Source organism: Lepisma saccharinum, chromosome 5 (assembly GCF_977018435.1).
Source record: "Lepisma saccharinum chromosome 5, izLepSacc3.1, whole genome shotgun sequence".
In the NCBI taxonomy this organism is placed as follows: Eukaryota; Metazoa; Arthropoda; class Insecta; order Zygentoma; family Lepismatidae; genus Lepisma; species Lepisma saccharinum.
In genome coordinates, this window is record NC_139233.1 from 34,354,970 (window position 1) to 34,372,143 (window position 17,174).

The 17,174-nt window shown below is 39.1% G+C and overlaps 1 protein-coding gene across 1 annotated transcript in view; it reads left to right on the top strand.

Moving 5' to 3' along the window:
* Window positions 1-17,174, top strand: part of LOC145987984 (targeting protein for Xklp2 homolog) — a 115,141-nt gene that overhangs the window by 39,323 nt on the left and 58,644 nt on the right. The window contains exon 4 of the mRNA XM_083122824.1: window positions 14,666-14,774. Within this exon, the coding sequence (XP_082978950.1) occupies window positions 14,666-14,774 (109 nt within the window). The remainder of the gene's footprint in view (window positions 1-14,665; window positions 14,775-17,174) is intronic.

The following is a 17,174-nucleotide window of genomic DNA, read 5'->3' on the forward strand; positions in this document are numbered from 1 at the left end:
TTAGGGAAGACTGTTAGGAACGAGGAGGTGGAAGGGACGAAGATGTACAAGGAAAAGTTGAAGACACTGGCCAAATCTTCGTATTTCGACGATGATGGAATCCTTAGGAGAAATTTGCCTGCAGAAAAGTACAATATGGCAAAATATGGGCACCTCTTTCTCTACGTGCACAAATTCTTATGTCCTTGCATGATAGTGCATTCGCTTCTCACCCTGGAAGATTGAAAACTTTAGCAAAGGTCAGAGAACAATACACGTGGCTAGGCCTAACAAAAGACGTTATTCAATACTGTAAGTTGTGCCAACCATGCTGTGTATTTAAAGGGGACACGACTAAGAAGCAAGGCTTCATGGCAAGTAATAAGGAAACAGAAGTTGGCAAGAACTTATACTGTGACATTCTGGGACCAGTCGTTCGTTCGAAAAAGGGAAATTTCCAATACGTTCTAGTATGCGTCGATAGTTTTAGCAGATTTACTATCTTGCGCCCTCTTCGCGTGGTGACTGCGAAATCTGTGTTAGAACAATTACTGGATATATTCTCGATCCATGGATTCTACCCAAGAATCTCCACTGATAATCAAAGCATTTTCAATTCCAGAATGTGGAAACAGATGATGAAGATGTTTGATTCCAAGCAGATCAGAATTTCTCCATATCGCCCGCAGGGCAATCTCGCAGAATGCTACGTAAAGGCAACTAAACGTGCTCTTTCCACACTAATTTCGTCGCACAACGAGTGGGCGTCATCGCTACCGTACGTGCAGTTTGCATTGAATTCACAAGTTTGCAACACGACCACATTCAGTCCAGCATATTTGCATTTTGGACGTTCTGTGAGGGGTCCTTTCGAGAAGGCCAGGGACGCTTTGCCTCAAGGACCTGAAATCAGACAGGAGGACATCTTGGAATTCGTGGAGGAAACTAAATTCAGGATAGAAGAGGCCAAGAAGATAGCTTGCAACAATCAAGAGCGCATGCATAATGCACAGAAGAAAGTATATGATAAGAAACGCCGCAAGTGCACGTTTAAGGTGGGGGAAAAAGCTTGGCTTAAGGAACATCCTCTCTCTGATAAGGCCCGTGGAGTAACTAGTAAACTCTCGGGGAAGTTCTCTGGACCACACGCAATTGTGGAGCAAACTTCGGCAAATACTTTCAAACTAAAACACAGCGAGGACGGAAGAATATTGAGAGCCAACAGCGATCAGTTAAAACCTTATTCTTCGCCGCCTGAGTTCGCGAAGAAAGTAGCCGGGCAAAATTCAGCGAAGGGAGCGCACGTATCTTCTCCAGAAGACGAGAATGAAGATGTACCCCAGATGCGTTACAAGCTGAGAAACAGATTCTGATCTAATTTCAAAAGGGGATTTTTGTAAATATTGTATATAGGGATTTATCTATCTTTTCTTTATTTTTTATCTTTCATTTATTTTCTCTCTCTGATACCTCGCACCTACTCGTGCAAACGTTTCGTTCCGCAGTCAACAAAAGTAACGCAAAGTTAGTGCGTATTCTTTTACCGCGTATTTTCGTCGAGAAGCCGCAGTTCGGTGGTGAGAAAATCCAGTGAATAGCAGTGACATCTCTGGATGTAGAGCCATTTAGACCCATTCATGTGGAACCCGGTCGAAGCGGTGTCTTCCGATCTCGGCAGGAGCGCAGAGCAGTGGCGTTGCCGGGAGTCGAACCAGCAGCCTTGGTGACTTGGATGGATTTCCAGGAGACTGTCTCTAATTGGTCCAGGAGGAAGCATGGAATAGATGCTGAGTGGGTAAGAATCGACGTGGGTTAACCAGCTCCAGTGCTGAGGGAAGAACGCAGATCTCGAAGTACACTTGTGGACAAAATTAGAGTGAACATTGACTGTCAGTGTCGTGTGACCTAATGAAAGTGTGTTTGTAGTGAACAGAAACTGCGGACAAGTGTTTTGTGTATATTATTATTATTTTTCTAGGTTACAGAACTTTGATTTTTCTCTCTTCAGGAAGGGGGGACTATGTAATGATGCGATCATTACTGGATCCTTTTTATGTTATAAATTGTGTATGCCTATGTCTATGTCCTGTACGTTTGAGTTCTTGGCCGTTGGGGAGCGGTAAGTTTCCAGTAACGGTTTAGGTCATTAGCGGGGCCTATAAAAGGAAGGGAAGGCAGCAGTCGCTCTCAGATGTTTCGGTGCAATTCGGCGAGGTAAAGAGGTGTTGTTTCTCTATGGGGCGAAACGAAGAATCTTTCTTGATAATATGAATAGGCGGATACTTTAACTTTCTTTCTTTCTTTTAATACACACACTTGCTCTTTTCACACTATCCCAATAGTTTATTTCATGTGGGAAACCGGGTACACAACACACATACCTTCAGCCACCTTTTTTGGTACTGAGGGTTATATTTTTTTTTTACTCGTGGAGCCAGTGGCTACGCGAGTCTACACACTCTCTTCGGGAAGGGGGGACAGGGTACACCGGAATGTAATTTTGCGAATAACGGCCAAGAATTAACTTCTGTAAATATATTATGAATAAACCTATATATATCTAAAAGGAAATGGGCGTTATACTATAATTTGAAGAAATACGTGTCTATTGCCTAAACTAGCATCCACAGAACTTCAGGTACTGCAAGTTTTGAACCTTGGGACAAGGATTCAAAAATGTATGGTTGTGTATATTGTGTATGTTGCTGAGAATCAGCTTAAAAGCACAAAATATACCGCTACAAAGTTTTCGAGGCGAGTGGTAGGTGGTCGATAGACTACGGCAAGGAGGAGTTTCTGTTGACAGACGGTAGTTTCCATAATTATATATTCGGAAGATCGGTCGTAGTCGCCGGGTGATTCCGAAAGGATTTTGGCAGGAATATCTTCGCGTAGATAAATTGCCACTCCCCCGCCCCTCTTCCCGATCCTGTCTCTTCTGAACAGACGAAAACCTGGAAGGTGCACCAGTTCACTCGAAAGGCTCTCCTTCAGCCACGTTTCCGACACGAGCAGAGCATGCACGTGTTTGTTTATTTGGGCAATATTTTGGACTTCAAGGAGATGCGCGAGAATGCTTTGTGCATTGACGTGGATGACGTTGAGACTGCCCGAGGGGAGGTTCAGCTGCGGTCCAGGAGGTGGGTCGCCCATTTGTGACACCGGGGTTGGGGAGCGAAGGTCGTTGTCGCTTGCTGGGGAAATGCAGATATTTCTTAATTGACTGAAAAAAGCAGACGTCGGTGTTGCCGGGAGGTTGCCGGCGGGCAAACAGTTTGAGGGGTTGAGAAGCGAGTTTACGGTCTGCCGCTGGAAGGGGGTTCTGGCAAATGAAGAGGAGGGGGGCAGGTTTTCAAGTTCTACAGAAGCACCGGGTGGGGGCGTTGCCAGATTTACATCCACCAGAATATCAGTTTGAGCCATAGGGAATGAGAAGATAATAAATAAATAAAATTAACATTTGTCGCTACGTCTACCGAACACAAATTATTGGAAATCGGAGATTCACTTACCAAGCCAGCAGAAGTGATGTATTTAGAACCTGCAGGGCACCGAAAACTGGATTCTATATACTTACGCACACATACGCACACACAAACACAAACACAAACAGACACGAGCATAACGGTTAACGTAGTAACATAAATACCAATAACTAACATAATGTAGTCACAAACACTAATACACAAAAATAACTGAGTTTACGCAATAACGTGGCGGAATTTGATGCGCCCTCAGTAGGCAAAAATAAACGTTCTGAGTGGCTGCTTATTCCCTGCACGTCCTCTTTTTCCCCTCGCGTTCACTCCACTTTGTGTAGTTCCTCCAGCGTGGTGACGGAGATCTTCCGATTGTTCTTTAGTATGACAATTCTGCCATCCTGAGTCCACACGTTCCTGGGGCCATGCTGCTCCTTGGCCTTCTGCAGCACTTGCTGCCTGGCTGCAGTCAGGGATTCGGTGATGAGAACTCTCGTTCCCTTCAGCACCTCTTGTTCTTCCAGATGGCGTCCCTGGTTCGGTAGCTGCAAAGCCGAAAGATGATGGGCCCCTTCCCAGTTTTGACCGCATCCGCCGCTGTTCTCCTCCGGGGGCCGATGCGGTGAGAGCGCTCGATGTGGTCCAGGGTTACGTGCTGCAGGTGGAGGTGTTTGTGTATCGTCTGGAGGACAAGCTCGTCCGTGTCCTCGTTGGCCGTCTCAGGAATGCCGTGTAACAGCAGGCAGTTCCTCCTGGAATACATTTCCATGTCGTCGATCAATGTCAAGTTTCTTTCTGTGGATTTCTGGAGATCCTGGATGTCCAGCCTGACAGACTTCAGCGTGTCCACCGCCTCCCGTTTAAATTCTAGGAAGGCCGCGCTGAGATCCTGCAACGCCGCCTGGAATCCCTTCTCCTTGCTTTCAGTGGGTGGTTGCTGACCGGCGACGTCCCGAAGTTGGCTCTCGAAGGCCCGAAGCCTCTCCTCCACGCTTTCCACGCGGCTGGCAACTACGGTGATCGAAGCTTTAGGCATAATTATGCGATTTAGTAAGATTCCTTAGCGGTTAGATCACCACCGAGGTGCTGGAAGTGATGCTTTCCTATGCTGACACTAGTTTGTTCTGGTAGTAATGTATGAGTAATGTATGTGCCAGCGAGACTGGGGGGGGAAATCGGGAGCTCTTGCTACACGTCCGCTACTCGTCCGCCATTTTCACTTGCAGATTGTACTGATCTTTGTACAAGGAGGTATAATTCACTAATAGGGAAAGGAAAACACACTATGACTGATATACATGACAAAATTTGATAAATTGTGATGATCATTGTAGTTTTTACAAGTAATCTGTTTACATTTTGATTTTATCATTCTAAAAAATTTGAAAAACAAAAAGGACACCATAGCTATTACAGATATATTCTTTGTGAATAAGAGGTGGTTGTTGAAATTTCTCCATCTACATAAGTACATTCAAGGGTAAAATGTTATATTTTTGATTAGTGTAATTTTTTGTTAATGCTAGATGTCTTTAAAGGAAGATCACCACTACCTTCTTAAACCATCCAGAAATTGTATTATACCAAGAGCTATTTCTTTAATTTATAAAATTGCAAAATGAAAGAAATAAACTACAACTTTATTAAATTTTTCATGAGAAAAACTAATAATTTTCACATAACACTGATTAAAAAATTGGGTCCTTGAAGGTTTTCAATGACGTTTTTTCTTCCGTGGTGTAAGATTTCATAAGCTCAATATTTTTCATGTTAACAGTAGTGTTTAATCGTGGTAGACTGATCTGGTTGAGCATGAAGTGGAATAGTTTTTCAATTTAAAGCATATCGCCTTTTAATGAATTATATAAATTTAACATTTTTGCCTCTGTCATGAAGGCTAATATGCAACTATGTTGAACATATGGAATTTTGTTACTGGAATGGTTTGAGGTTTTTAGTCTCTCAGATTAATTGTGATAAATATGCTACCCAGTTCAACCTTTGCTAATTTACAATGCACTACAATAAATTACTTCATGATTTGGCGCACACATGACATGTACTATGTAGTACAGTAAAACAGTGACAGTAAAAAATCAGGCAAAGCCAGTGAAATGGCATAGTATGCCAGAGACCCATTTTCGAGTCCTGATCGAGCCTACATTTTTCTCCAAAATTTCTACATACTATAATATATTCTTTAATTTCAACTTAATGATAAGCTTTGTGAAATTATGTGACCCTACTAAGGACCTTCGCGGTTTACACGGAGATATAAGTTGTGACGATTGTGCTGCCAGCATGGCCAAACACGCTAAGAGATTAAGTTTTGAACTTGCTACTGAAGTTTCTGCGTATGAGTTCCAGCCTGTACGTGTTAGTGGCTCTTCATTAATTTCATCTAATATGTTCTCACAACTGCCATTAGCCAAAAGTGGGACAAATGTGACATAAAATAACAAAAACATATCATATCTACTAGTAAATATAATCATTTTCATATGTACCTGGAAATGAATGTTAAAGAAGGTTTCACCAACAAATGTCAATAAAAATGTATGTTCAAAGTGTATAGACAGAGCATATAATTTGAGTGAAAAGAGAAAAACACGCTGTTTCATGCAACATTGTTATTCGTACAGGCAAGAGTTTCAATCTTCCTCGCATACACTGCCACCGCTATTCGGGCGATTTCGTGCAGTTTGCAACTTCGTAACAAGTTTGAACATGCAGGCGCGCTCTCCGTCAAGCGGAATGCTGGCATAGGTATTGTTGTAGGCTTATCGTATATCTATCAGCGTGTTCGAAATGGGCAAGGGTGAAGGAACGTAGTTCCGATCTGAAGGATGTTGTTATAAATTTGGCCATTAGAGGTTATTTGTTAAGAAAAATTGGACAAACAGTCAATAAATCACACTCCACAGTACGATACATATTAAACAAATTTAGAGAGCAAGGTTCAACACAGAATGTGCCGAGAAAACCAAAAGAGAGACTGTTGAATAAACATGATGGATGTTTAATTTTAAAAAGAGTGCGAGAAAACCCCCGACTAAGTGTTCCTCAGTTACGACCGTTAGTAGGAAATGTTGCTGGCAAGATGATGATGTCCGATCAAACTGTCCGACGTGCCTTGTGGAAACATGGATATCATGGCAGAATACCACGAAAGAGGACTTATGTAAATACGGTGAATCGCAGGAATAGACTTTCATTCGCGAAAGAGCACATCCACAAGGACTAGGAATTTTGGGATAGTGTCATATGGCCAAACGAGTCCAAAATTAATATATATATAATTCAGATGGGATAAATAGGGTCTGGAGAAAATCAAATAAAGACAATGATCACATGAACACAGTTCCAACAGTTAAACAAGGTGGTGGGTCATTAATGATTTAGGGCTGTATGTCGTCAAAAGGTGTTGATACCATCCAGTTTATTGATTGTATCATGGATGCATATGTCTATTTGGACATTTTGAAGAACAATGTAAAGCAGATTGCCCAAAAAATGGACATACAGCCTATCTACGGATTCCAACAAGACAATGACAGTAAGCATAAGGCGCGAGTTAACATAAATTGGCTAATATGGAATGTGCCCAAACTTCTACAAACACCAGCTCGAAGTCCAGACTTAAATCCCATTGAGCATTTATGGGCAATTTTGAAGAGGCCAGTCCATAAAGCAGGCGTCAAGTCCAAACACAAGAGTTGAAAACTGTTGTGCAAGCCGAGTGGAATAAAATAAACTCTGAAACATGTCGGAAACTGGTTAATTCTATGAAGAACATGTGTCCAGCAGTAATTAAAGCCAAAGGATACGCATCAAAGTACTAGAACTGTCAGTCAATTTGCTCTGAATATACTTTTTTCTTTTATATTATTAAGTGTACGAATAGAAAAGTTGTACAAAAAATGAAATGTTTCTCTTTCAGTTTCATTTAATTTATTATTGTCATTGGTTATACAGAATTCGGGTAAGATTTTATGTTCCTAATGATATTAGTTATTGAATTGTAAAGAAACAATTTCAAAAGAGTGTATTTTCTTTCAGATATTAAAGCATTGTCTTTGAAAATCCGTGTGTACGAATAACAATGTTACATACTGTATGTAGTTGATGTGCATATCATTTTTTGTGTCTTTTTATCTTCTCAAGAGGATATTGCAATGAAAGTATTTGATTTATAATTTGACTGAATGGTGTGAATTTAATCAGCAATACTGGCTGATACTTTTCTGGAGTCTGAATATTACATGGCCCACACAAATGCTGGATAACACTTTCTCTGAGTCAAAATACCCTGTTGAGTATGCTAATTCATAATCTTATTTAATTTTACACAAAACTTTTGCTCTAAAAAGTGACTTCCATAATTAAATGACTAATATTTTAAGATGGCAATTAAAGATTCTTGTGGTTTAATTACGAAGCAATAGTATGAACACAACTTTTAATTTTTATAATTTTTCATACATCAATATCGACTGATCCATTTTTAAATAATTTTGAAATGACAATAGACTACTGCCTTTGGGTTCAAATTTGCCACATAAAATGATATTTTGAAGTCGTTATGGTGAATAGAATCTCAAAGTTCATTTAAAAAATTTACACCTAGCTTACAGAAGGTTTCCATCTTAATAAGCTAGTTACTAATTATCACCTGTGTGAAATGTGTTCATCAAACTTTATTTATAACCCACTTTTTGCCACAGAATCAACCAATGTGCAAGAAATTTGCATACCTTAGAGCAAAGGTTTCCAACTGGTGGCCCGCAATGCCTTTTTTGCAGCTGCGATGCCAGTTTGCAAAATACATTAATTTTATGTATTTTTATTAAAATACATTCTATTTTTACTGAAGGAACGGAAGCTCTGTGAAGAAAGACATTATCTCAGGTAGAATTGATTTTGCAGTCAATAATGATAATCAGAGGAATCTAAAGTGACGTAACTTTCTCTTCACACCATGCATTCCACCTCTTCGCTATGCGGAGTGAACTCGCCTGCTTCCGCGAAGGCTTCACTCTTTGTGTTTAGAAACAAACTCCAGAGCGGTGCTATAGAGATCTGTTTTATTTGATTTGATTTGATTTGATGTTAAAATTGTGGGTGCGTCAGCACTTAGGCTATTTTGCACCCGTCACATTATACGGGGTCCAGCCCCTTATCTTTACAAAGAACAACTCGAACGTTGCATAAGTAAAATCTTAAAAGCTTAAAATGTTCTGACTTTCGTTAAAAGCTGAGGCTGTAAAGGGGCACTCAGCACACATAAGGACAAAAGAACAGGACAATACAAACAAAATTATACTGGCCATGGGGCCAGTCGCCAGAGCCTCGTTAGTCTTTAGTCCAGGGTGTACTAACGTGGAGAGATCTGTTTTACTCCGCACAAAGAGATTTCCAGTGTTCCAACTCGGATTGTACTGTGACTGATTGTTAAAGTTTGTGCAAATATCGAAATGAGCAATATCTCCAAAGAACGTAAGATTGAAAATGAAATAGAACCCATCAAGAACATTGGGAAAAAGACTGACCTCGTTACAAACAACAATGCCAAGAAAAGGGGCTAGAGTTTTTCAAACACCTTTCAAAGGAATGCTTTCCAAACCTTCGTAGTTTTGGGCGAAGAATGATATCGATGTTCGGCAGCACATACACGTGTGAAAGTGTTTTTTTCTTCAATGAAGTTCATCAAGAACCGCTACAGAAGCCGACTGGCAGATTCTTCACTGCTTCAACTTCTGAGACTTTCAAATACAGAAATTGAAGTGGACATTCCAACTTTAATAAAATAAGCAGATCGGCCTCAATTTTCACATTGAACACTTACTATGAAGGATTCTTATTTGTATGGTGTGTTTTTAATTTCTTTCAATTCATCCACAAGTATTGGCTTTTTGTGAAATAAATTGTAATTATACAATTTTGATTTGTGATTCCATTGTTTTCATTGCCTCATTTTAGAAATTTAGGTCATGCGAAGTACTTCAGTACTTAAAATTTTTGTAATTTTTAATCCCCCCTTCCCCCCCCAAAAAAAAATTCAACTGTTGGATATAATTTTTGCCCTCGGACCTTTTCAAGTTGGAAAGCACTGCCTTAGAGGATATTCCAACTTAAGAAAGAGATCTCTCCCAAATAAACTATACATTTAGTTTGGTTTATTTTACTTCGCTTTTCTGCCACTTTTTGGCTAATCGCATATAAATTTCATGTTTTAGATTTTCATTTCATATTCACTAGCATTCTTATGTGTTTAATATGGTAGAAAATGCATTTTCCACCTTACAAAATTGTGTTACAGCGGGTAATGTCACATTTTGTTTCCATCAAGTGTTCAGATTTGGGATACCTTGTGCAATAACAGGGTGGCGACAGACCTGGAAAAACCTGGAAAACCGGGAAAAGTCAGGGAATTTGAGGTGTCAAAAATAGTCAGGGAAATGTCAGGGAATTTCGTCTTTATTGACTTCGAACACTCTTTTGACGAAAATTGTTATAACTCGGCACTATGGGAGCAATCTACTTCGGATAACTTTTGTTTTTTGGTAAAACATCAGTGCATGCAACAGTGTACAATTAAGAACACTGGACCGAAGAAGGGGGCTTGGGGGGGGGGGCACGTCCCCCGAATTTCAATGGAAAAACAAAAATCTTTAGTTTGCCCCCTCTTCTTCCGCTATTTTGGGGAGAAGGCACGAACTTTAGTATTCTTTTCAAAGAATGGAGATTTCTCAAGAGAATGAAACATGTTTCATATTCTTGGGTGCCATACAAGTTGAATAATAAGCCAAAATGTGAAACTGTTTTTTACGAAAAATAGGTAATTTGCATTTTTGGAGGAAAATTGTTATAACTCTGGCACTAAGGGAGCAATCTACTTCGGATATGATTTGTTTTGCAGATAAAACATCATAGCATGCAACCGTGTACAATTCAGAATGCCCAACCGAGGAAGGGGGGTTTGGGGGGTGCGACCCCCGAATTTCAATGGAAAAAAAAACAAATATCTGGAGTTTACTACGTTCTTTTCAAAGAATGGACATTTCTCAAGAGAATGAAACATGTTTCATATTCTTGGGTGCCATACAAGTTGAATAATAAGCCAAAATGTGAAACTGTTTTTTACGAAAAATAGGTAATTTGCATTTTTGGAGGAAAATTGTTATAACTCGGGTACTATGGGAGTAATCTACTTCGGATAAGTTTTGGTTTGCAGCTAAAACATCATAGCATGCAACCGTGTACAATTCAGAACACCAAACCGAAGAAGGGGGGTTTGGGGTCGCGACCACCGAATTTCAATGAAAGAAAAACATAAAAATCTGGAGTTTACCTCCTCTTCTCCCTCTATTTTGGGGAGAAGGCGCAAACCTTAGTATTTTCTTCAAAGAATGGACGTTTCAAAAGAGAATGAAACATGTTTCATGTTTCTGGGTGCCATTCAAGTTGAATAATGAGCCAAGATGTGAAAGAAACTCTGTTCGGAAATGTGGCATGGATATGTTTTCGGAGGGGGGGGGGGAGGTTGGTTATCAATATGAATTTCCCAGGCTTGCTCCAGACCTGTGTCAGAGTTTCCACCCAAACATAAGAGTATGAAGGTCCAAAAAGCACATTCATTTCGTAATCAGCACCATGATACCATAAGGTATCATCGGGCCAGTACGACCTTACTCTGATGATACCATATGGTTGGTATCATCGGAGGAGTAAAGGTTAAGCCTCTAAATATTATGTGGAAAATGCATTGAATTATCATTGTTTCTTGTCCGTATGAGAATAGTAAGGGGACATCTCGACCAGATGGATGGGATAAGAGCGGGTGGCGCCGTCCAATAGTTGTCGGACGTCGTAGTAAGGCATTTTGTTGGGCAAACTGAAGGAACATGGAAACAAATATGTTCGATTGATACATACGATTTTTGTCGAATATCACCACCCGACAAAGTATCTCACTACAACATGCGACAGAAATTGCATGGTCTGCAACATCCAACAAAAATCGCATGCATAAACAAGAAAAGCTTTAGACTGCAAACATGCTGCTGGAATTTTATTACACTTCTGGCTCACTTCACCTTATTTAATGTAGCAGTGCTTGCGAAGGTTTTCTTTCATCATCCTTACGTATTACTGGTTTTGCACAAGCTAACATACGTTTACAATGACATTGCAATATTCTTAGATATCAAGAAGAATCCAACCAAACGGGATATATATTGAATACTATCAAGAAGAATAATAAAAAACGGGATATATATATTGAATACTATCACGAAAAAGTGAAACATAAATCTGCATTGGTGAACATTTTAAAAATTGGCAAGTGGATGCTCACAACCTCAAATTTACTGCAACACTAGTATTGCAATGAAATTAACGCCACTCTCTGTCCTGTCTGTTTAATCTCGTGAGAGATGGTCTTAAATCTCTCACTGAGTGAAGTTAATGTCCAATATTATGAAATAAAATACTAATAATAAATACGTAAATATTTTAATATCATATTTACTCGAATCATTCAATCATAACAGCAAATCACTTCCTTCAAGAATTGACTTTTCTCTACCAGCCCTGCAAAATTTTCACTTTCCATCTACTGATTTATACGAGGGGTGGCCAGAAAGTAATTTTCAATTAGCAGGTACATTGATTTTTCGCAAACGCTAAAACCGTGGAAAATGGTAATTGCTGCGAAATTATGTTTAGGAATGTGCAGTGATGTCAGGACACATTTTTCGCCCTTTCGAAATATCGAAATAATGCGAATTTGGCAAACAATGCGAATTTTTGACATTTTTAGCAATTTTTTTTTAAAGAAATGTCCTAAAACAATGAAAAATTCCATGAAATCCAACATCCTTGTCTTTTCTAGGCCATGTTTGTGTACATAGAACATGCAAGTTTTCCAACATTTTACTCAAGAGTAAACTATAGAGTTATACGTACGTGGAATAATTCCGACAGCCACATTAAATCATTTATTTCCCATGGTTTTTTCAACTTCTATCAAAACCATTTGCATCACAGAGCAAAGTGGCAGGGTTCTAACAGAAGATCGAGTGCGTATCTACCGTCACACGGGCTTCGTATTTGTCGCACGAGATATGTTTTGAATTACCAACCTAGGTGCCCACTATCGGCATTTGTCAAGTGAGTAATAACGGAGCTCAGTCGTTAGGGCATCTGACTACTATGCGAGAGACCCTAGGTCGATCCCCTGCGGGGGAGAACCGGGATATCATATGACGCTGGTACCTTGAGGATACTTTGAGGGATAAAGGTAGTCAGGAGTGTGGTGCTGATCACATCACTCCCACCTTCAGCGGTGATCAAGAAAGTGTGGGGTCCTGACTTCACACCAAAATTCCATTATCTAAAATCCTTACCTTAAAATTAATAAAGGGGTATGGAAAATAACTTTCCCAAAATAACATTCAAGATATGAAACTCTCGTGAAGAGGCATAAGCCATGTGACTTACAATTTGAAACAGTAGTTTAAAAACACCATGAAGGTATAATTTCAGATATTTTCCAGAAAATGTGCTAAAATGAAAATGTGAATTTTGGGAAAACTTTTCGGCATAATCACCACCGTTGTTCTGGCATGTGTCGTAGCATGGCACTAAATTTTGTATGCCCATGGTATATGTGTCTGACAGCAAAGACTGGAACTATCTCTACCGCAATGTAGCTGTCAATCCTTGCCTTGCCAGAAACCTCTTCAGTTAAACAAAGAGATGAAAGTAGGTACATTCAAGGCGAGGGCTGTACGGGGAGTGGTTCAAGATCTCTCAGCTGAAGTGATGCAAATGGCCCGTGTGTACTCAGCTCTATGAAGTTGTGCACATTCAATTGGCCTTCCGTGATTTGTCTGCACCATCGTCTGACCATACTATCACTCACGACATCCGGTCTGCACAACTCACACGATTGCTGGTGGCTGTGCCAAATTCTGAGTGTGCAATGTAGGCTACATCACAGTCGGTGGGAGACTTTATGAGAGCTGCAATCTTTAACCTAGAAGTGTCCTAAACCGGCTGCATTGCAACTGTACCAGATTACAGCTACATGCCACTTCTTCCTGCTTGTATGTTTGTGTGTCGCTCTCCGACCACTAGTGCTGCGTATAGGCACCATTGGAGCTTTTTCAGGATGCCCCTCGTATATGAACTTTCAGAAGCTATTATTATTATTATTATTATTATTATTAGAGTATTCCTGTTTTAATGTGTTGGTTAGCTAAATCAGGTACCTATACAATGCAATTCTATAAATTCCTTGCGTTAAATTTCTACTACCCTTTTCGTCAGCATTAATGGTATAACTGCATGTTGTCAGTTTCACAGCACTTCACTTGGATATACTGTACTGAAGCAGAAATCCCATTGATAATGTAAGGAAATATGACACTTTCTTTTGTTCGATTCAGTTGTTTCACTTATATGCAAGAGTTAAGTTGTTTGCTTTACAGAGAAGAGAGAAGTAGCTTTATGCATTGAAAAATGAGTCCGCACTCATAGATTTTGCAAGCAGAGGGTTCCAAACCTCAGTGGAAATATCAACATATAATACCGAGAATGTATATGGAGACTGATAAATTACAAATTGTATTTCTTAATCAATCACTCTTCACTCTTATCTCATTTAGTCGTAACTGTAAAAATAATCAAGTATTTTATTTTAAACTTACTGCGTGTGACAAAATTACATAATCCTTCCTTAGCTTGTGAATTGTAATAATTTTCCAAAATCACTATTTTACAGTTTGAATTCAGATCATAGAGAATAGAGAAATTAAGTCAATTTAATAGAAGATAATATTGGTACTTCACAAAACCATACGTGGATCTGTATGAGTTTATTATTTCTATTTGCAAAAACATCGATTTAGTTTAGTTTGTAATTGTCAGGGAAAAATATAAATGTTGTCCTGGAAAACCTGGAAAAGTCAGGGAATTTCATTTCTGCTTGTTTGTAGCCACCCTGAATAATAACATATCTGTTTTATGTTGTCTAAATGAAATGAATTCCAATAAGGCATACATCAACTGATGGAGAAAATTTTGCCGGTTTTAGGTAAACCGCACATTAAATAATAGAATTTTGCTGAAGCTAGGTTTTGAGAATGAAAAATATTCCTAATTTCCCACTGGAAAGATACCTTAAGTTTTCATTTCTTTTTCAGTCAAACTCAGAGGAAACTGGACTTTTATGACAGCACTTTAGATGGGGTTGCTAGCAAGAAAATGAAGACAAATGGTGGGAATTCCAGGAGGACTCGCAGTAGTGTGAAGGTATTATTATTGTTATTGGTGTATAACTAACTGTGTGGTTTCATCATGTAGATATAGGTAGCGCGTAACTTCTGTAGGTATCAATAGAAATACAAACACTGCTAGTACTAATTTATGGATGCATCTTGATCAAGGTGTATCAATTTTTTTTAACCAAAATTTGGAAATTTTGCATAATTGCAGAATTATTTTAAACTTTAATTCTCGGACGTTACTTAAAAATGTTGCTTTTTACTCATTCTTGAATGTAGAATTTATTTTTTTCAAAAATATGCAGTGCTTGAGAAGTTATATCCCCTTTATCTTCAATTTATCTTATAGTAACAAAAGGGAAACAAAGGACTTCTTCAAATGATGCTTGGCTTGTTAATAGCAGTAACAATGAATATATTTATTGTTTTGTAATTTAAGTATGTAATACCCTTAGGGTATATTAATTAATGAACAAAAATGAAGAACTGAAATATAGTGTATAGTTTCCAATATGGTCCAGGCAAAATTCGAACCTCAGGCCTTTGTCACTGAATCCCCCCCTCTTGGACCCTTAATTGCTGGACATTGCTTAAAATCTTGCCTTTTACTCATTCTTGCATATAGATTTTTTTTTTTTCAAAAAGATGCAGTAGTTTAGAAGTTATAGCCATTTTAAAATATATCGCATAATATTATAGGGGAAACAACAGCGCTTACTAATAATAGTAACAATGGATATATTGTTTTGTAATTTGAGTATGTCATACTATCATATATATTCTAAAGATAAGAAAAGACAGAACTGAAATATTGTGTGTAGTTTTCAAGAAATTGCATGTTAATTACTGCTGGAAGCTGTTGGTTGACATATCAACCATACATCCTCAACAAAAAATTGAGGAGCAGTCAAAATATCGGCCACCTGGTCGCTAAAAGTTAAAGAAATGAACAACGAAAGACCAGACTTTGATACCAAAGAACTCCCATCCCCACATTTTGAAACAAACAAAAAAATTGTCCTGTCTAGCAGTTTATACATATACCTACAATCAGACAAAGTTTCATTGGCAATTCTTCAATAGCGAAGCGTGTACAGAAAATAAAACTATTGCAATTAAAGGTCAAGAAACTGTGTCCTGGAAATTCACTTACAGAGTTATTCCTATAGACACTGAATTCAGGGAAGAACATGGAAAACAGATCCTCGAAATTGTCAGTACTAATGGATGAGCCCTTCTACTAGTTTGTTGTGGATCGGATGGCCTACAGCTCAAAGTTCGTTGTTAGCTTCAGATGCAAACACCTGCGAAGTCAAGATTCATTATCACAGTTATGAGTTAAACATATTGGCAAGAGACTGTGGTTGAAAAGTAAAAACCCAATCAAATTAATTTTTTTCTGAAAAAAAAATGGTACTTTTTCAAAAAGTGTGTCTTAAAAATAGAAATAAATAACTGTTATCCATGATTTGGGAATAAAGGACACTCTTGATAATAATTAGATGTAAGCGAGTTACTATTTTTTTCTGCAAAACTTCCTTGTAAAGGTTCTATTAATTCGTCTTCTGTGTGCATTGGGTTTAAGTTGTTACAATAGCAGGAGCCAAATGTGATGTGCAACAACTTAAAACCAGTGCATAAAAGTGAAGTAAAGTGTTCCCCTGTGCATAGCACCACGCCATGAAGGCATATAGGGGGTGTGGGGGTAACGCCCCACACTTTCTTGATCCGGTCGTGAGTGGGGGTGATGTGATCAGCATCACGCCCCTGACCGCCTTTACCCCCCAGGGTTTCCCCCAGGTACCCATGTTAATCGACGCTGGGTAGGCGCCGGGGCCGCTTCCACCGTTAGAAAAGTTCCCGGATTTGAACCGGCCGGGGATCGAACCCGGGACCTTGAGCATGGTACTCAGACGCGTTACCGACTGAGCCACCGGGGCCACAAAAAAACCAGTGCATGCAGCAGACAAACTGGCTACACTAGCAGTATGCAGGGAAACAACAGGAACTGGAAACCAGCCCAGCAGTGAAGCAACGAGTTCCGAAGCAGATAGTGGCAGAAGCCACCAAAATTAATAGAACCATTACTTGCTTACATCTAATTAATAAGAGTTATGTATTGACATTCGAGCATGTCATACCCTCATATTTATGCAAATGATGTACTGACCGCTCGTCCATGGAAAGTTAAGCTGCAAATCGATGCATAGAGGTTGCATGTCCCTCGTTTCCATAACTCTTCTATGATTATGGGCTGGTATTGGTAAATAAAATAAAATTACTTTCTTGATTTGATTGGATATTTGTATTTGGCTAGTCACAACGATGAAGAAGAGTAATGATGATATGAAATTGATCAAGAAACACTCACATAGAAAACCCATATCCAGGCCAGGATTCAAACTCTGAATCCATGGCATTGTAGTGT